A 21,339-nucleotide genomic window follows, 5' to 3' on the forward strand; every position below is an offset into this window, starting at 1 on the left:
GACAACAGCATCATAGTCGTAGTAAAGTACATTTTTCCTCAATAAAGATGTTATCAGCAGTCGGTGGCTGGTAGGAAAAGGACAAGTGTTGTTTTTGTCTTGTTATCTTGAATAATGGTGGTTCTGCTCCAGTTGATCATATAGCCTATGGCTTCTAGTCTCGCCACATGCATGGGAAAGCCACTGCAGGGTGTCTGCCAACTGCAGCAAGCTGAATGTTTATTTTTTAACCTTTATTTAACTAGGCAAGTCAGTTAAAAGAACTAATTCTTATTTACAATGACGGCCTACCAAAAGGAAAAATGGCCTCCTTCGGGTATGGGGGCCTGGGATTAGAAATAAATGAAATACAAATATAGGACAAAAGACACATCACGACAAGAGAGACAACACAACTCTACATAAAGAGAGACCTAAGACGAATGTATACGTAATAAGCTAAACATACACATCACCACATCTCCAAGGCCAGAGCTCAGGGCTCATTTTGCTCACTGTATTGTTTTATTGAGGCCATATTGACTGTACAGTAGATGGAAGGCACCGGACCTAATCCTAGTGCTGTATATACTATTGCTGTTGTCATGACAATAGATACAGGAGTTGGTAAAACAGCACCACCAGATCTAGAACCAGCCTACCAATAGGACTTCATGTGAAATGTACAGGGGCATTTGTGTCATATTTGTAAGATTGTGCAGGTCAATCAAAACATGTTATTATTCAAATTTAAGTTTCGAAATTGGTAACTTTGCCTTCAAAATTACCACAAAGGGACACGCTGTTCCTTTAAGGCTGGGCACGCCCCGCGCCAACTGTTTTATGCTAGATGTACATAATATATACGGAATGTAACAATCGCAATGTGCTCTGGACCAATCAAAGACGAGCTCTAACCGCGGGAGATCCAAATTTCGCGGGACGTAATTTGGCGCTAAAAAAGCAGTTCTTTCGAGCTCCAAGTCCCTTTTATATAAAATTAAGCTTTTTAGCTGGACAGTGAACCCGATAGTAGCAATATCTCCCCTCCTGAAAATCTGAAGAATCCTTCTAAACTTTGTATTTTCTGGATGAATCAGCATCTCAAGACGTAAACATAAAAGTTTGCTCATACTATACTTGCAAATATCGGGACTACTTGTTTATTTATTTACTATCAAAATAATTAGGCAAAGTTTACGTTTCCTCTACTGGACAAAGGATAATATCGGTTGCAAAGATACAATATTCGTTTCATTGAAAATATTCAAGCAAAGGATACCTCTGGTGCATATTTCACTTGTGAATTTTGAACATTATTAAGTAAATAACCTTTTTATGAACTTTTTGGGACTTTTATCAAGCTAGCTACAAATTGAGAAATAACGTTTCCAGTTCGTATCGGAAAGACCTCAACTCCTCTCATTCACTGTCCTGAATACAGATTACTGGAATCGTCGTGCTTTGTTTGCTAAACATATTTATTTTAAACAGTCGTTATTTTTTTATTTACTAAAATGATGCGGATGCCCAAAGGCGTTTCTCCTGCGTCTAGTCGAGGTGCTATAGGGGGACTGTCGTGTTCGCAGAATAAAGTTTTGTCCGGAGTGAAGACCGAGTTCTTCAGCACCGGGTTACCCAGTCCACCGATGAACTCGGTACCGGCTGGATACTTTACCCAAATATGCAACACGACAGCGGCCGAACAAAGGGCGAACTGCCTGTATGCTACCCCCCATGGACCCGAAGCTAAACCCATCAGATCATCCTCCGGCCGTCTCCCGGTAAGACTTCATAAACAAAGGATGATGCAACTACCACCAATCGACATAACAGTTCGCCATCCACTTGATAATTAACGTTACTAACAATGTGTCATATTATATGGGCAAAATATTTCCAAGTTCCAATGGCATGCATATATTTATAGGAGTTGTGCATGCATATATTTATAGGAGTTGTGCATGCATATATTTATAGGAGTTGTGCATGCATATATTTATAGGAGTTGTGCAGTGCTTGCCATTTAAAACGTTTTGGACAAGGATCAGACAACGTCACCGAAGCAGTGTGCACTTCGTGTCATTGAAAGGAGTTGTCATTTTTTTCCCCAGTTTGAGAAACGAGCTGGAGTCGGTGACATTTCTCCCGCAGCCCAGCTGTATTAAAAACACAGAGGGATGGGGGGGTGTTGAGAGTGTTTGGGGCGGGGGCATCAGTGGGGGGGTTTGCCAGGGCTGAGGGTATCACTGAATTCAACAATGCCTGTTGCTAATTTCACCCCTATTTGGAGAGGGAGATGTCTCATTCTAAATGTCAATTTATTGTTAAATAAATTTAGAAAATGCTCCACCTGGACGGGGAACATATTTACTAATGCCCAGCCAAGCAATACCAGTAATTTGCCCAAAATGCTATCTAGTTTAACACCTTGTTTAGCCATAGCCCCCAGCTGTCACTAACCAAGCCATAACCTCACCTTGACTAACCAAACCATAACGTCACCTTGTCTGAATTGTTCCTGCCTACCTTACCTCACAGCTGGACAACCATTTACTTTTCTTGGGAGTTGACATCATTTTTTATGTTCAAGAGAGGAAGCCCTGAAGTCACACACACACTCACACAGTATTGTACAGCTAACCTTGCTGGGACACACAATTCAGTCCCATTCAAAATCCTATTTTCCCTAACCCCTAAACCAAACCCGTACTCTTACCCTAACCCTGACCTTAACACAAAAACCTAACCCTAGTTCCTAACCCAAACCTAGAAATAGCATTTGACCTTGTGGGGAACAACAAAATGTCCCCATTTTGTCAAATTTTTGTTTGTTTACTATTCTTGTGGGGACTTCTGGGACTTCTGAAACACTTCCACACGCACACACACGTAGTAGTAATGGTAATAGTAATTAGTAGTAATGGTGATTCTAGTAGTAGTAATGGTGATTGTAGTAGTAGTAGTAGTAGTAATGGTGATAGTAGTAGTTGTAGTAATGGTGGTAGTAGTAGTAATGGTGGTAGTAGTAGTAGTGGTAGTAGTGATAGTAGTAGTAGTAATGGTGATAGTAGTAGTGATGGTGATAGTAGTAGTAATGGTGGTAGTAGTAGTAGTAATGGTGATAGTAGTAGTAGTAGTAGAAATGGTTATAGTATGAGTATTAGTAGTAGTAGTAGTAGTAGTAATGGTGATAGTAGTAGTAGTGATGGTGATAGTAGTAGTAATGGTGGTAGTAGTAGCAGTAGTAATGGTGATAGTAGTAGTAGTGATGGTGATAGTAGTAGTAGTAATGGTGGTGGTAGTAGTAGTAGTGATGGTGATAGTAGTAGTAATGGTGATAGTAGTAGTAGTAGTAGTAATGGTAGTAGTAGTAGTAGTGATGGTGATAGTAGTAGTAGTAATGGTGGTAGTAGTAGTGATGGTGGTAGTAGTAGTAGTGATGGTGATAGTAGTAGTGGTAGTAATGGTAGTAGTAGTGATGGTGATAGTAGTAGTAGTAGTGATGGTGGTAGTAGTAGTAGTGATGGTGGTGGTAGTAATAATGGTGATTGTAGTAGTAGTAGTAATGGTGATAGTAGTAATGGTGATTGTAGTAGTGGTAGTAGTAATGGTAATAGTAGTAGTAGTTATGGTGATAGTAGTAGTAGTAATGGTGATAGTAGTAGTAGTAGTAGTAGTAGTGATGGTGGTAGTAGTAATGGTGATTGTAGTAGTAGTGATGGTGATAGTAGTAGTAGTAGTAATGGTGATAGTAGTAGTAGTAGTAATGGTGATAGTAGGAGTAGTAGTAGTAGTAATGGTGATAGTAGTAGTAGTAATGGTGATAGTAGTAGTAGTAATGGTGATAGTAGTAGTACTAATGGTGGTAGTAGTAGTAGTAATGGTGGTAGTAGTAGTAGTAATGGTGATAGTAGTAGTAGTAGTAGTATTAGTAATGGTGATAGTAGTAGTAGTAATGGTGATAGTAGTAGTAGTAGTAGTGATGGTGATAGTAGTAGTAGTAATGGTGGTGGTGGTAGTAGTAGTAATGGTGGTAGTAGTAGTAATGGTGATAGTAATAGTAGTGATGGTGATAGTAGGAGTAGTAGTAATGGTAGTAGTAGTGATGGTGATAGTAGTAGTAGTAATGGTGGTAGTAGTAGTAGTAATGGTAGTAGTAGTGATGGTGATAGTAGTAGCAGTAGTGATGGTGGTAGTAGTAGTAGTAGTAATGGTAGTAGTAGTGATGGTGATAGTAGTTTTAGTAGTGATGGTGGTGGTAGTAGTAGTAATGGTGATTGTAGTAGTGGTAGTAGTAATGGTGATAATAGTAGTAGTAGTAGTGATGGTGATAGTAGTAGTAGTAGTAATGGTGATAGTAGTAGTAGTAGTAGTGATGGTGGTAGTAGTAATGGTGATTGTAGTAGTGGTGGTAGTAATGGTGATAGTAGTAGTGGTAGTAGTGATGGTGGTGGTAGTAGTAATGGTGATAGTAGTAGTAGTAATGGTGATTGTAGTAGTGGTAGTAGTAATGGTGATAATAGTAGTAGTAGTAGTGATGGTGATAGTAGTAGTAGTAGTAATGGTGATAGTAGTAGTAGTAGTAGTGATGGTGGTAGTAGTAATGGTGATTGTAGTAGTGGTGGTAGTAATGGTGATAGTAGTAGTGATGGTGGTGGTAGTAGTAATGGTGATAGTAGTAGTAATAATAGTCATAGTAGTTGTAGTAATAGTCATAGTAGTAGTAGTAATGGTGGTAGTAGTAATGGTGATAGTAGTAGTAGTAATGGGTAGTAGCAGTAGTAGTAGTAATGGGTAGTAGCAGTAGTAGTAGTAATGGTGATAGTAGTAGTAGTAATGGTGATGGTAGTAGTAGTAATGGTGGTAGTAGTAGTAATGGTGGTAGTAGTAGTAGTAATGGTGATGGTAGTAGTAGTAGTAGTAATGGTAGTAGTAGTAGTAGTAGTAATGGTGGTAGTAGTAATGGTGATGGTAGTAGTAGTAGTAATGGTGGTAGGAGTAGTAGTAGTAGTAATGGGTAGTAGTAGTAATGGTAGTAGTAGTAGTAGTAATGGTGATAGTAGTAGTAGTAGTAATGGTGATGGTAGTAGTAGTAGTAGTAGTAGTAATGGGTAGTAGCAGTAGTAGTAGTAGTCTTGAGAGATAATGACATGTTGCTGATTAACACACACAGCATTCAGGGTGTGTATGTGTCCAGGCAAATAGGCCTTTGGCAGGCAAATAAGTTCCTTATATTGTCTGGAAAGCACAGTGTTCAGAGAGGTTATATTTGCCCTGGAAACTGCAGAGTCATAGGCCTATGAGCTAAAACCTTTGAAAATATATATTTTTGGTTGAAAATACGTATTTTCAATGTCTGGTGCTCACTGAGTGTCAGATGAAGTGTCGGAGCAGAACATCCTCCTGCCCTGCTACTCGTAAACACTTTGGGCAGCGCTGCTGTGAACGAGTCATTTCCTTCTCCCTGTCCTCTCAACAACACGCCAAATATATTCTCCTTGGCTGGGAGTAGGATTACATGGTATATAGAGTGCCATTTGGGATACAAACCATTTGCACTTGCCTCTGCCAAGGTTGAAGTATGCATCATGACTATGTGTGACGTGTCTGTGTGTGACCCATATTTGAGGTTTAATTCTACTCCTACTCCCAGCCAAGGAGAATATATTTGGCATATTGTTGAGAGGACAGGGAGAAGGAAATGTCTCGTTCACAGTGTTTACGAGTAGCAGGGCAGGAGGATGTGTTATAGAAGGACAGGGGTTATAGAGGGACATGGTATAGGGTGCCATTTGGGACGCAACCCATTTGCACTTGCATCTGCCAAGTTTGAAGTGCACTACTTTTGGGACGCAGGTGTGGTCACGTGGCGTACTATTATAGATAACCTGAGACGATATGTCCCCGATGTGTAATATTTATGGTGGTTGCTATGATGTTTGAGTGATTTGTGAGGAGCGAGCTGCGGCGTTGTCACTGCGTTTCCTGTGAAGGAGATACTACTACTAACTTGGAAATGTTTGACAGAAGTTTTACTCCTCAGTTGAAAAAATAAAAACAGGACAGAAAGGTCAAGGGTTACAGTTTGACACAGATTGAAATTCACAATAGGTGGGGATGTAACACATCATGATGGAGGTTTGAGTAGACATATGCGTTTATATACACATTGAGTAAGTAACCATGTGAGATGGATTGAGGCTTAGGCTAGTCATTGTACCCCCTTTAGGGGTTCTAAAATATAATATTTTCACCCCTTATGTCTCTGAAATGTGTTATTATGATAATTAATTAAACTGTGTGTTATATGTAATGTATGATGGTGTTCTCACAATGCAGGCCTAGGTACGTAGGTTTCCGTGACATGCTAGCTACCCCCTGACCCCCCCCCCCCCCACACACACACGTCACTACCTCATGTCATCATTGCCTACGCCCTCACCATCTCTGGGACCCCGCCATGGTGAGCCCCTATTCCGACTAGGGCTCAGGGTGTCCCGGGGGTGTGAGATTGCGCAATTTGTACCTTGTTTACACTCCAGCCAAAGGCTCTCTCTTCCCCCCTTTCTCTTTTCGGCCTTCCCTAGGCCCCACCCCGAATCCACGAGCTCGCATGCTCACCCTCAATAGGGTTTGTTTAGCATTTCAAAGTCCACCCCGACTGTACCCCCCTGTCCCTCCTCATCTCCCTTTACCCATCAGCACCTTGACATGTCATCAGCAATGCATTTCAACCTGTTCATTGTTGTTGTGCCTCCGACTCCCAGTCCCATAGCTGTAGTGTTGTGTAGATGGGAATATGCTAGGTTTTGAATGGATCTTTTGTTATTTTTTTGTTAGACATATTGAGACTTGTCCCTACTTGGGAAGACTGGTTCTACGTAATTGAACTGCGTCATATTCATTAGGGAAACGCGTACCAAAAATATTGTTTTGCAGTAGTGGTGATGTTGACAGTAGTAGTAGTAGTAGTGATGGTGATAGTAGTAGTAGTAGTAGTGATGGTGGTAGTAGTAGTAGTAGTGATGGTGGTAGTAGTGATGGTGATAGTAGTAGTAGAAATGGTGATAGTAGTAGTAGTGATGGTGATAGTAGTAGTAGTAGTAGTAGTGATGGTGTCAGTAGTAGTAGTACTAATGGTGATAGTAGTAGTAGTAGTGATGGTGATAGTAGTAGTAGTAGTGATGGTGTCAGTAGTAGTAGTAGTGATGGTGTCAGTAGTAGTAGTACTAATGGTGATAGTAGTAGTAGTAGTAGTGATGGTGGTAGTAGTAGTAGTAGTAGTGATGGTGGTAGTAGTGATGGTGATAGTAGTAGTAGAAATGGTGATATTAGTAGTAGTGATGGTGATAGTAGTAGTAGTAGTGATGGTGTCAGTAGTAGTAGTACTAATGGTGATAGTAGTAGTAGTAGTGATAGTAGTAGTAGTAGTGATGGTGTCAGTAGTAGTAGTACTAATGGTGATAGTAGTAGTAGTAGTGATGGTGATAGTAGTAGATAGTTGTAGTAGTAGTAGTAGTAGTAGTGATGGTGGTAGTAGTATTAGTAGTAGTAGTAGTAGTAGTGATGGTGATAGTAGTAGTAGTGATGGTGATAGTAGTAGTGGTAGTGATGGTGATAGTAGTTGTAGTAGTAGTGGTGATAGTAGTAGTAGTAGTAGTCATGATGGTGATAGTAGTAGTAGTAGTAGTGATGGTGGTAGTAGTAGTAGCAGCAGTGATGGTGATAGTAGTAGTGATGGTTGTAGTAGAAGTAGTGATGGTGATAGTAGTAGTAGATAGTAGTAGTTGTAGTAGTGATGGTGGTAGTAGTAGTAGTAGTAGTGATGGTGGTAGTAGTAGTAGATAGTAGTAGTTGTAGTAGTGATGGTGGTATTAGTAGTAGTAGTGATGGTGGTAGTAGTAGTAGTAGTGATGGTGGTAGTAGTAGATAGTACTAATGGTGATAGTAGCAGTAGTAGTAGTAGTAGTGATGGTGGTAGTAGTAGTAGTAGTGATGGTGATAGTAGTAGATAGTACTAACGGTGATAGTAGTAGTAGCGGTGATGAGGATAGTAGTAGATAGTTGTAGTAGTAGTAGTGATGATGATAGTAGTAGTAGTAGTAGTAGTAGTAGTAGTGATGGTAGTAGTAGTATTAGTGATGGTGATAGTAGTAGTAGTAGTAGTAGTAGTAGTGATGGTGATAGTAGTAGTAGTAGTAGTAGTGATGGTGGTAGTAGCAGTAGTTGTAGTGATGGTGATAGTAGTAGTAGTGATGGTGATAGTAGTAGTAGTGATGGTGATAGTAGTAGTAGTAGTGATGGTGATAGTAGTAGTAGTGATGGTGATAGTAGTAGTAGTTGTAGTGATGGTGGTAGTAGTAGTGATGGTGATAGTAGTAGATAGTACTAATGGTGATAGTAGTAGTAGCAGTGATGAGGATAGTAGTAGATAGTTGTAGTAGTAGTAGTGATGATGATAGTAGTAGTAGTAGTAGTAGTAGTAGTAGTGATGGTAGTAGTAGTATTAGTGATGGTGATAGTAGTAGTGATGGTGATAGTAGTAGTAGTAGTAGTGATGGTGATAGTAGTAGTAGTGATGGTGGTAGTAGGAGTAGTTGTAGTGATGGTGATAGTAGTAGTAGTGATGGTGATAGTTGTAGTAGTAGTGATGGTGATAGTAGTAGTAGTGATGGTGGTAGTAGTAGTGATGGTGATAGTAGTAGTAATGATGGTGATAGTAGTAGTGATGGTAGTAGTAGTAGTTGTGGTGATGGTGATAGTAGTAGTAGTGATGGTAGTAGTAGTAGTAGTAGTAGTGATGGTGATAGTAGTAGTAGTAGTGATGGTGATAGTAGTAGTAGTGATGGTGATAGTAGTAGTGATGGTAGTAGTAGTAGTTGTGGTGATGGTGATAGTAGTAGTAGTGATGGTAGTAGTAGTAGTAGTAGTGATGGTGATAGTAGTAGTAGTAGTAGTAGTAGTAGTAGTAGTAGTAGTAGTAGTGATAGTAGTCAGTTTCCTTCTGTTTGTTGACTAATGAATACAACCCTGGTGTTTGAAGAGAGCGACTGTAGCTAGCCTAGCTAGCAAGACTGTTGAAAGCCTTTGCTTCATGTGACCCATATTTTGTGAAATGTCTCTGAAAAACTTCCAGTCATATCTGGTAAAATGGGGGAATTGAAGGGGAGGGTTGGGTCATGGGTGGGTGGAAGGAGAGCTGAACTTGTGCATATTTAGGGTGTAGCCTAGTCGCTGTATGTGGGTTGAAACACTATAACTTACTGTGTCATGTAGATAAAGAAGGGATTGTGAAGGAGGGACTCTGTGTATTTAAATTCCCCGGCAATGGCTTGCTAATGTGTTGACAATTGCGTAGTTTGCTGTTAACTCACTGTGTTTGAGCTCAACATTCTTTTAGCTACTGTTAGTGTGTGTGTCTCATTCTGTTCTGTAGCTCTCTGTACTTGACTGTGTGTTGTTAGTATTTGGTGGTTGAGTGATTTTTATTTATTTATTTTCTTCCCCCTGTGGTATGTTAGCTGACACATAGGCCTTGTATTTTCACTCGTCAAACTGTTTGCAAAGCACTGACTCTCCATCCAAAACCTCACTACAAACACAAACTCACAGGCCTCAGCTGTGACTTCGCAAAGTTGCTGGGCAAAACTGAGGTAAAATGTTAAAGGAGGAGGGCCACAGAGCCGTCAACAACACACGGCGGCCATTTTAACCACCACACGTCATGTAATCACGTTTGTAGTTTCTGTATTTGACAACTACATTTAGACTAGATGTGAAAGTTATCACATTTTAATCCGTGAGGTCCAATGCAGCCATTATTATCTTCATATGAATATTAAGTACCTTACTGTCATTGTTTTGCAGGCCAAAACTCCATCCCAACAAAACAGGCTGAAATTGTAGGTGTTTTTTTCCCAACTTACACTAAAAGGGCATTATCACAATTTTCACAATTTAACAGTATTATTCCAACATCATAGTGTGAAAATATGTATAAAACACAGGAAAATCTAGTTTTTGACTGCACTGGGCCTTTAACAGCGTGATAGTTGCCATCTTTCCTCAATTCCCCCTCTGGGCAGGGCCTCTTTATCCATTTCCTTCCTCTAGATCGGTCAAAATGAGAAGTCATACCTTAATGCAGGTTGAACAATTTGGAAGGGAACAAACCAGTCCACAAAACAGACAATTAGCCTATATAATTACAAATGTATTGTTAGCATAAGTAGCACTGGTAGACTACAAATGTATTGTTAGCATAAGTAGCACTGGTAGACTACAAATGTATTGTTAGCATAAGTAGCACTGGTAGACTACAAATGTATTGTTAGCATAAGTAGCACTGGTAGACTACAAATGTTTGCTTCACTACCAAGTTGCTGTAACTAAAACACAGTTATTGGTTGTCATGGTGAAGGTGACAAGGACAGTAAATAGACTATGTAGTAGGTCGGAGTCAGTGCTCCCAACGTGAACTTGTGTGTGTGTGTGCACTTGTGCTATAAGGATTAGGCAGGTTCTCTTGTGGCCTCCCTGCCGCCTGCTGTGTGCGGCTGCCACAGATGTCACTAACAGACGGATGGGACATGTGGTGGAGGACAGAGCGACAATGACACCTTTCTTCCCCCGCGCCATGTTTCTGTCCAAATTCACAAAGCATCTCGAAGTAGGAGTGCTGATCTAGGATCAGTACAGTATGGTTTACTTAGGGCCAGGAGTTTTTCCCGACCCTGTGTAATGACAGGAAACCTCTGGACCTACAGCCTCCTATGTATGGCCTGCAGTATGGGAACACCGTAGCTGCTTTTCAAGAATCTCCCTTGTCAGTTTGTAGCCATGGTTACAACATGGTGAGAAAAGAGAACCAGTGCAACAAAGACCATAGTTGAAAGTTAAAACTACAAATGAGTACTTAAAAAAACTACAAATGAATAGTTAAGAAAACTACAAATGAGACCTCAAGTAAATGATGAGTAGAACTAGATACACCTCTGTGTATCTAGTTGAACTGTAATGACGTCACTGGGTAGTCAGTCGTACACAGGCTTTATTGCAGCGCCAGGTCATGACACGTGTCATTGTCCTCATCACATATAGTGATTTGTGGCTTGAAGACATGTGTGTCTCTTTCTGTCTCCCTCCAGTACCTGTGGTGCTCCCAGGGCAGGCGTCCCCCACTGCCACTGAACTCATTTTAGTGTGTGTTGGGGAGGTTGGAGCAAACCATTGCTGCATTATGGGGTTGTGGTGTTGTGTGTTGGGGGTGATGGAGCACAATATGGGGGTGTTGGAGCACATCATTGATGCAATATGGGGGTGTTGGAGCACATCATTGATGCAATATGGGGGTGTTGGGGGTGATGGAGCACATCATTGATGTAATATGGTGTTGTGTTTAACCAGGCAAGTCAGTTAAGAATAAATTCTTATTTTCAATGACGGCCTAGTGGGTTAACTGCCTGTTCAGGGGCAGAACGACAAGAACAGCTCGGGGGTTTGAACTTGCAACCTTCCGGTTACTAGTCCAACGCTCTAACCATTAGGCTACCCTGCCGGCCCTATCTGTGAGAGGGGTAGAAGACGAAGTGGGGAGAGATTGAGAAAATGGGAGAGGGATAAAGAGGGTTTGGGGGAGGTGTGTATGTGCCTCAAAGCAGCAGTTACTAATTACATACAGCATGACCATCTGGATGAAATCCTATGCCTCGTTAGCTAGTTTAGTCAGGAGTGTGTAGAGTATTATTTTCTTTTTTTTAAAGAGGTGGTGTGTGTTGGTCGAGGGGCTTCATGCAGTTTGGGGACAATGCACAGGTCTGGTTGTGATTAATAAATGTGTTGTCAAATTGGATATGTGTGTGTCCATAACCAAGTGTGTGTCCATAACCGAGTGTGTGTCCATAACCGAGTGTGTGTCCATAACCAAGTGTGTGTCCATAACCGAGTGTGCGTCCATAACCAAGTGTGCGTTTGTGTGTCCATAACCAAATGTGTGTGTGTGTGTGTCCATAACTGAGTGTGTGTCTGTCAATAACCGAGTGTGTGTCCATAACCAAGTGTGTGTCCATAACCAAGTGTGTGTCCATAACCGAGTGTGTGTCCATAACCGAGTGTGTGTCCATAACCGAGTGTGTGTCCATAACCGAGTGTGTGTCCATAACCAAGTGTGTGTCCATAACCAAGTGTGCGTTTGTGTGTCCATAACCAAATGTGTGTGTGTGTGTGTCCATAACTGAGTGTGTGTCTGTCAATAACCGAGTGTGTGTCCATAACCAAGTGTGTGTCCATAACCAAGTGTGTGTCCATAACCGAGTGTGTGTCCATAACCGAGTGTGTGTCCATAACCGAGTGTGTGTCCATAACCAAGTGTGCGTTTGTGTGTCCATAACCAAATGTGTGTGTGTGTGTGTCCATAACTGAGTGTGTGTCTGTCAATAACCGAGTGTGTGTCCATAACCAAATGTGTGTGTGTGTGTGTCCATAACTGAGTGTGTGTTTGTGTCCATAACCGAGTGTGTGTCCATAGCTGAGTCTGTGTGTGTGTCCATAACCGAGTGTGTATGTGTGTCCATAACCGGGTGTGTGTGTGTCCATAGCAGTGTGTGTGTGTGTGTCCATAGCAGTGTGTATGTGTGTCCATAGCAGTGTGTGTGTGTGTCCATACCCGAGTGTGTGTCCATAGCAGTGTGTGTGTGTCCATACCCATGACTGGAACGAATTGCAAAAATCACTGAAGTTGGAGACTTATATTTACCTCACTAACTTTAAACATCAGCTATCTGAGCAGCTTACCGATCGCTGCTGCTGTACATAGTCCATCCGTAAATATCCCATCCAATCTACCTACCTCATCCCCATATTGTTTTTATTTACTTTTCTGCTCTTTTGCATAACAGCTATTTGCATCTGCTATTTATCATAACAGTGTTAATTTGCTAAATTGTAATTACTCTGCTACTATGGCCTATTTATTGCCTTACCTCCTCACGCCGTTTTCACACACTGTATATAGACTTTCATTTTTTTCTATTGTGTTACTGACTGTACTCTTGTTTATTCCATGTGTAACTCTGTTGTTTTTTGTGTCGCACTGCTTTGCTTTATCTTGGCCACGTTGAACTTGTTCTCAACTGGCCGACCTGGTTAAATAAAGGTGTTCTCAACTGGCCCGACCTGGTTAAATAAAGGTGTTCTCAACTGGCCGACCTGGTTAAATAAAGGTGAAATAAAAAAATAACCATGTGTGTGGTAGCAGTGGACCTCCTAGTAGGTGTGTGTGTGTGCTGTGTGTGTGTGTGTGTGTGTGTGTGTGTGTGTGTGTGTGTGTATTGGTCAGGCTGCCTGTGTGTTTACTGGAGAAAGAAGAGGGCTAAAGAAGGAGTGATGCGGTCATGGGTGAAAGGAGGAGGAAGTGGGGGGATGTGGTTAGTGAGTTGAGTGAGTCCAGGGATTTCCTGGCGTTTGGCGGGCAGTGCTCCCCACACACACACACACACACACACTACCTCCCTGAATGCATCAGCATGCGTTAGTTCTGCTGGCTCCTAGACCAAGTGTGCTGCATACTGTCTTAAAAGACCTTCGCTCGAAAAATGAGAGGGGGGGAAAGCAGCAATAGTACTTTTTGTCCATTTTGAGACGCCGGAGCCAGTACACACTTCCTTAAAAAAGCTACTTCAAGAAATCTGTCATTAACTTTGACATTTTTGCAGAGGAGATCTTAGTGAGGTAATTTTGCATCTGACTAGGATGTTTGGTGCAGTATTTCTCAAGTGAAAAAAATGTGCATGAGGACTAGTCGTCTGTCATTGAATGACAACAGGCATTTACATCATTGAAAAATCCCTACTGTTGACCAATCTCCGACGAGGGGGCGTAGACCTCGGCTGCCGACTTCGGTTTCCCTCTAGAAAATGTTTTGTTTGCCCAAACAGCCCACCAAAAAATGTAAAGTTGTCATAACATATGTACAACCTGTTCCGAACTGTTTTGGATGGGAAGCATGTGGACGCATTTAGAAGTCTGACAATGTGAGGGCATTTAGAAGTCTGACAATGTGAGGGTATTTAGAAGTCTGACAATGTGAGGGCATTTAGAAGTCTGACAATGTGAGGGCATTTAGAAGTCTGACAATGTGAGGGTTTTTAGAAGTCTGACAATGTGAGGGTATTTAGAAGTCTGACAATGTGAGGGCATTTAGAAGTCTGACAATGTGAGGGCATTTAGAAGTCTGACAATGTGAGGGTATTTAGAAATCTGACAATGTGAGGGTATTTAGAAGTCTGACAATGTGAGGGCATTTAGAAGTCTGACAATGTGAGGGCATTTAGAAGTCTGACAATGTGAGGGCATTTAGAAGTCTGACAATGTGAGGGTATTTAGAAGTCTGACAATGTGAGGGTCTTTAGAAGTCTTTGACAATGTGAGGGTCTTCAGAAGTCTGACAGTGTGAGGGTCTTTAGAAGTCTTTGACAATGTGAGGGTCTTTAGAAGTCTTTGACAATGTGAGGGTCTTTAGAAGTCTGACAATGTGAGGGCATTTAAAAGTCTTTGACAATGTGAGGGTCTTTAGAAGTCTTTGACAATGTGAGGGTCTTTAGAAGTCTTTGACAATGTGAGGGTCTTTAGAAGTCTTTGACAATGTGAGGGTCTTTAGAAGTCTGACAATGTGAGGGCATTTAAAAGTCTTTGACAATGTGAGGGTCTTTAGAAGTCTTTGACAATGTGAGGGTCTTTAGAAGTCTTTGACAATGTGAGGGTCTTTAGAAGTCTTTGACAATGTGAGGGTCTTTAGAAGTCTTTGACAATGTGAGGGTCTTTAGAAGTCTTTGACAATGTGAGGGTCTTTAGAAGTCTTTGACAATGTGAGGGTCTTTAGAAGTCTGACAATGTGAGGATTTTTGGAAGTCTTTGACAATGTGAGGGTCTTTGTCCCTGCTCTTGTTCACTTTTCTTTGAAAGGAAATGATTGGTTTAAGAAAACTCTCTAGCCTATGCCTGCGTCATACAAGGATTTGAAACATGTGGGAAGTAGTGAACGAGTGTACACTGCAGGAGAAATTAGATATTATTGGGACACATACTCTGTCTCAAGCTGTCTTTAACCCCTTTGTCCCTCTTCTTTATCTCCCCCATAGGCCAAGCGAAAGCTGGACCTGGAGGACCCGCTCTACCTCCCTGACTTCAGGACTCCTAAAGGGAAGGGGAGCACAGCCGCAGCCAGTCATCCAAGTCCCAAAAGTAAGTATCTGCATCAATGAGAAAAAGCAATGGCCCCTACTTTAACGTTTCTTCATAAGCACTGCCTCCTACTTTAACGTTTCTTCATAAGCACTGCCTTCTACTTTAACGTTTCTTCATAAGCACTGCCTCCTACTTTAACGTTTCTTCATAAGCACTGCCTCCTACTTTAACATTTCATCATAAGCACTGGCCTCCTACTTTAATGTTTCTTCATAAGCACTGCCTCCTACTTTAACATTTCATCATAAGCACTGGCCTCCTACTTTAACGTTTCTTCATAAGCACTGCCTCCTACTTTAATGTTTCTTCATAAGCACTGGCCTCCTACTTTAACATTTCTTCATAAGCACTGGCCCCCTACTTTAATGTTTCTTCATAAGCACTGCCTCCTACTTTAACATTTCTTCATAAGCACTGCCTCCTACTTTAATGTTTCTTCATAAGCACTGCCTCCTACTTTAACGTTTCTTCATAAGCACTGCTTCCTACTTTAACGTTTCTTCATAAGCACTGCCTCCTACTTTAATGTTTCTTCATAAGCCCTGCCTCCTACTTTAATGTTTCTTCATAAGCCCTGCCTACTACTTTAATGTTTCTTCATAAGCCCTGCCTACTACTTTAATGTTTCTTCATAAGCACTGCCTCCTACTTTAATGTTTCGTCATAAGCACTCTCTCCTACTTTAACATTTCTTCATAAGCACTGCCTGCTACTTTAACGTTTCTTCATAAGCACTGCCTCCTACTTTAACATTTCTTCATAAGCACTGCCTCCTACTTTAACGTTTCTTCATTCTCAAATAAGGGATGGTTTGCATAAAGCGACACAACATCAATCCATCCATCCACCCATCTGCCCATCAATCCACCCATCAATCCATCCATCTGCCCATCCATCAATCCACTCATCCATCCATCTGCCCATCAATCCATCCACCAATCAATCCACCCATCCATTCATCAATCCACCCATCCATCCATTCATCCATCCGCCCATCATGGATGGATGGATGTAGAAAATAGTAAAAAATAAATAACAACATTTGATTGAGTAGGTGTGTCCAAACTTTTGACCTATACTGTACCTAGATTAAAAAATATATATAGGCATATCATAATTGCCCTGCTCCTGCATTCTCCAACACGTCTCACTTCTATGACCTATGACCCTCAGCGCCCAAGTCTCCTGGTGAGCGGACGCGCTACGACACCTCGCTGGGTTTGCTGACCAAGAAGTTTGTTGGCCTGCTGAGCGAGTCACCTGACGGCGTGCTGGACCTCAACTGGGCCACCGAGGTCCTCGAGGTACAGAAGAGACGCATCTATGACATCACCAACGTGCTGGAGGGCGTGCAGCTGATCCGCAAGAAGTCCAAGAACAACATCCAGTGGTTGTGAGTAGCACACTAAGGAGAAGTGGACAAGTACACTTAGCAAAGTATCCTTAGAACAAGTAGCTTCTCATCGCTGGGTCTAATTCCAAAATCACGCCCCTACTCCTGGGCGTTTTTTTGGGGGGGTTAACAATATGGTAAAAGGTTCAAACCATACCTGACCATAATCTGTACTGTGACGTACAGATCCTATTCAGCGTGTTTGAGTCACTCAGTAGTTTGAGCAAAGCACAGAATCAGTAACATATCCCACTGCAATGTAGGCCATCTCAAACACGTACATTATCTAGCAACTCCAGGTGACTGATCATGTAAAATATGTGTCCGTTGCCTGCCAGGGTGGGCGGTGTGTTCGAGGGCTCGGCCAGCAGCGGGGAGAAGTCACGTGCCCTGCGACGAGAGCTGGGTGAGCTGGAGAGGGCTGAGAAGGCCTTGGATGATCTGATCACGTCCAGTAGTGCCCAGATCAAGGAGCTGACCGAACACAGAGACAACCAGCGGCTAGGCTACGTTACCTACCAGGACATCAGGTCGATAGCCCGTCTGCAGGACCAGACGGTCATCGCTGTCAAGGCCCCGTCAGAAACCAAGCTGGAGGTCCCAGAGTCCTCAGGGGTGAGTGGTCAACGGTCATAGATACACGGAGCTGGCTGTTAACACCGGAGCGGATCGGCTAGGCTATTTCTGCTTTCGTTTAAAAAAAAAAAAAGACAAGGAGTAAAGTATTACAAATCAGACTGACGTAGTTCCCGACACATTATACTGGATTGATATATAGTTCCAGGTCGTTATTGTAAGAAGATCATTTGTTCTCAGTGATTTACTTGGTCTAAATAAAGGCCGTATGGTTTAGGTCAGCGTTTTGCCCTGACATTACACAGCTGATTCATATCATCAAAGCTTTGGGGTGAAGGAGGATGTGTCTAACATTCTTACCGTTTCATGTGGTTTCCTCTCGTACAAATACTTACATGATGGCCCACGTCTTGAGGAAGGACCCATTTTTTGCAGTTACTACATTACTGCACTATTTGTTGCACGTCTACAGCTGTATTTATGGATTCAGTCTGTGAATGTACTAACCTCTGTGTAATGTTTTTATCATGACTTTAACTAAATTTATTTTCACATATGTTGCATTGGCCTCACTGTATATAATGCAGTTGCAGGCAACACATTACATTACTTTGCTTTCCTACTGTGATTAAATGAGTAACAACATTGTATTAACATGAGCTTCCCGTTGTCCCGAACCCTCAGGGCTCCCAACAGATCTACCTGAAGAGTAAGAACGGCCCCATCGAGGTGTACCTCTGTCCCGAGGAGGGCCTGGAGGATGCCAGCCCCGTCAAGAGCACCACCACCCCCAGGAAAGAGTACTCTCATCACCCCCTGGGTCACACTGCCACCACCTCTCCAGCCATGGCACCACCACAGTACACCACCATCAAACAGGAGGTCAAGCAGGAGCCCATGGAGGGTAAGCTGAACTGGGAGACTTGTGATTGATACAGCTACGGTCCACATTATGTGGTTTACTGACCTAATCTCTCTCTCTGTCTCTCTCTCTGTCTCTCCTCTCTATTTTCTCTCTCTGTCTCTCTCTCTGTTCCTCTCTCTCTCTTTTCTCTCTCTCTGTCTCGCTCTCTGTCTCTCCTCTCTTTCTCTCTCGTTCTCTTCTCTCTCTTGTTCTCTCGTTCTCTCTCTCCTAGCTGAACTCTCCAGACCAACACCGGTGGTCCCCAACGCCTCCACCAGCAGCAGCACTACCCTCCTTGACGTAGAAGGTCTCCTGGGCCTTCCCCCCAGCATGCTCCAGATGACAGAGGACCAGCTCTCGGGACCCGGGTTTACCCCTGACCCCAACGCCCCCTTCGTCAGCTTCTCACCGGCCCTCGACCACGACGACTACCTATGGGGGCTGGAGGACGGCGAGGGCGTGTCCGACTTCTTCGACACCTACGACCTGGGAGACCTGCTGCGAAGCTGAGAGACGTAGAGAGACTTTGAATCCTAAATCAAGCCCTACATTCTAATCACTTGAGTAGATCTGAGAGGGTTGGATAGGTGTAAAGTGGCACTGGCAACCTTGTCGAGGCTGCTTATGGTTTAGGGTCTAGCAGTTGATTTGGGATTCAGGAAGAGAGGGAAGGAGAGGAGGGATGGGAGAGGGTAGACTATCTGCACGAATAGGGCGAGGAGTTCTTCCCACATCGCGTGACCTGGAGAAACTTATTTATCTAGTTATAGCTTAGTTGTGACCATACAAACAGAATCACTAAATAGAATGAATACAAATAGTAATTGACCTGACCAGGAAAACCTCCAGGCCCCAGTTGTAATAGGATATAAGTGGTCAGGGAAAACTCCAGGCCCTATTCATGAAGGAGTAGTGTCCTCTGTAGGGGTATGGGGTAGGGAGGAAATGTTACACTATGAAGCCATCAACTCTTTGCTTTAGCCATGTCTATTCCACGTTAATGATTTGTCAGAAAAAAATGGGTCTCTTTGTGTCAATTGTACATATATTTTTATACCTTTGTGGTTTGGAATTCAGAGTAGGGCCTGGATTGACACTGGTGTGTGTGTTTGTGTGTGTCCCGTTTATAAAACTCTCAACGTTTTTGTGTTGTGTATTTGTATAGCGGACAGTTCGTATCCATCACATTTAAATTGTAATGTGTGCTGTGTAAAAATATAGACACAACACATTTTGTATGCATATCTGATGAGCAAAAAACCCCGCAAAAAACAACTTGGGCATTTATGGTAGGGGGGGGGGGGTTATAATAACTCTCAGGAATGTTGTCTTTTCCAGACAAAATGTTTATAGTACCACTCTTTGGCCACTAGGGGGCAACATTGTATTGACAGCTTAAACTCGCCAGCTTTACAGGGTTGAATCATTGTATGTGAAGCTAAACCAGGGTCATGTTCATAAGGAAGAAAATGTATAGAACTCGGAGTAAAAACAGGGCGGCACTACCTGAACGTGTCCAATAAGAACGTAGATTTTCTTTGTCCGTTGCAAAACGTTTCAAAACGTTGTGCCCTGTTGAACACGACCCAGGTACCAAACATGGGAGTCTCTGGTGCTAACATAATATGGTGTTTCAACAAGGTGTAGGAGTATGGGTAATGTAGTTGTTGGGTATACCCAAGGCATTTGTTTATATTGGGGACCTGGTCATTGCCTCCAGCCTTAAGCTTTCTGGACGGTCAGGTAGTGTAATCTTCTGTGTCCCGTGGCAGGATGTGTCCACATCACATCGTAGAGGTTAGTTAGAAGCTGTTCTGGACCCATAGCCAAAGACACAGGGGTCGCGTCCCAAATGTTTTTGACCAGAGGCCCATAGGGAATAACGTGCTATTTGGGATGCTTCCTGGGTCTTTTTAGTGAAGGATATTATCTACCCAATCCCTAATCTATATGTCTCTATTCTATATGTGACTGACTACAGTATCGTGCTTTGCTTGCGAATCGGCAGCTAGGTTTCACATCCTGAAGCTTCTCTATCAAGATACATTTGATAGTGTTTTTTTTTAATGTAAATGTTAAGAGACTTTGTAGTATTGAATGACTATATATTTCCAAGGAAATGATCCAGTAAGGGTAATAATATACGACAACATCTGGTTTTTAATGTGTGTTTTGATTTAGTCAGTCATTAAGATTAAATAGAGGGCAATCGTCATATCCCCCCCTTCTTCTGAAACTAGATGAAGTCTTTGATTCAATGGTGGTTTGTGTGTTGTCAAACCCACACTAGGGAACAAAGAGGACGGTATATATTTTCTCTGTTTTCTTTAGTTAATGAAGGCTTAGCCCCACGTGTGTGGTAGTTTAAACCTCTGAGAAAAGAGCCAGAATGGTACCCCAAGGTCAAAGTTGGGTCTCTTTAGACTGAGTTGTGTTCATTAGGCACCAAACGGAACAAAACGTACTGAAACGCGGAGGAACTAACACTGATTGTTGTTTTCCATTGCAGAGGGTTTTAAAACGTGTTCCATTGTGTGCTCTGATGAACACCAGTCTAGGAGTTTAAAGGATTTGGACACATTTGAGGACTATTTTATTTTTTTGTGAATTGTATTTTGGTGCATTTTCTGCCTCTTCCCACAATGTGGGTTTAAGTCAATTGTCCTGTCCTAACAAACTTGAATATTTTGTGTGTGTGTGTGTGTGTGTGTAAAAGAGTGAGAAAGGTGTATATTTTTTATTAGACAATTTGAATACAATAATTTAGTTTTTTTGTTTAAATTGAATATTATTTTTTTGTAACTGTACAGAATTGATTTTGTATTTATAATCTTTTTCCTGAAGCAATTTGGAAAGTTTAATACTGACCATTGTTAAAGAGCGACTGTCTCTGAATGACACGTGGCACTTAATATTTTGTAACATCGGGCTGTGTTTGAATAAAATAAAGTATTGAAGCCAAATCTGTCCATTTCTTATGACATCATTCATCGATTTGCTATGGCAGGCAGCGCCTGTGGTCTTGGCAGACATCACATGTAGGTCAATGATAAGATATCTCGTTGTTCTTTTCTGTCTTCTAAAGCAGTAAACTCCCTTCCGTAGGGTTGTTTGCCTAGTTCAATACTTAAACCAGTTTGATCAGAGAATCTTAATGAACTAATAACTAATCCTGTTTACACTTGCTTCAAATAATTCCTCAAAGAAGAGAATTCTGGTTAATATGTCATGGTAACAGATT

At 42.0% G+C, this 21,339-nt stretch overlaps 1 protein-coding gene across 1 annotated transcript; it reads left to right on the forward strand.

Moving 5' to 3' along the window:
- The first annotated feature begins 944 nt into the window (after window positions 1-944).
- On the forward strand, window positions 945-21,061 carry LOC110498389 (transcription factor E2F2). The gene is made up of 6 exons (XM_036955140.1): window positions 945-1,763; window positions 15,120-15,222; window positions 16,399-16,618; window positions 16,957-17,233; window positions 17,879-18,098; window positions 18,331-21,061. The coding sequence occupies exons 1-6, from the start codon at window positions 1,497-1,499 to the stop codon at window positions 18,606-18,608; spliced, it is 1,365 nt and encodes a 454-aa protein (XP_036811035.1). The 5' UTR covers window positions 945-1,496; the 3' UTR covers window positions 18,609-21,061.
- The last annotated feature ends 278 nt before the right edge of the window (window positions 21,062-21,339 follow it).

This window comes from Oncorhynchus mykiss, chromosome 19 (assembly GCF_013265735.2).
Source record: "Oncorhynchus mykiss isolate Arlee chromosome 19, USDA_OmykA_1.1, whole genome shotgun sequence".
Taxonomy (NCBI): domain Eukaryota; kingdom Metazoa; phylum Chordata; class Actinopteri; order Salmoniformes; family Salmonidae; genus Oncorhynchus; species Oncorhynchus mykiss.

Excerpts from the sequence above, each read along its gene's own strand:
- LOC110498389 (XM_036955140.1), top strand. The coding sequence starts at position 1,497 with ATGATGCGGATGCCCAAAGGCGTTTCTCCTGCGTCTAGTCGAGGTGCT. Across the intron at positions 17,234-17,878 it reads AGGTCCCAGAGTCCTCAGGG|GGCTCCCAACAGATCTACCT; the intron begins GTGAGTGGTCAA and ends CCGAACCCTCAG. Across the intron at positions 18,099-18,330 it reads CAAGCAGGAGCCCATGGAGG|CTGAACTCTCCAGACCAACA; the intron begins GTAAGCTGAACT and ends TCTCTCTCCTAG.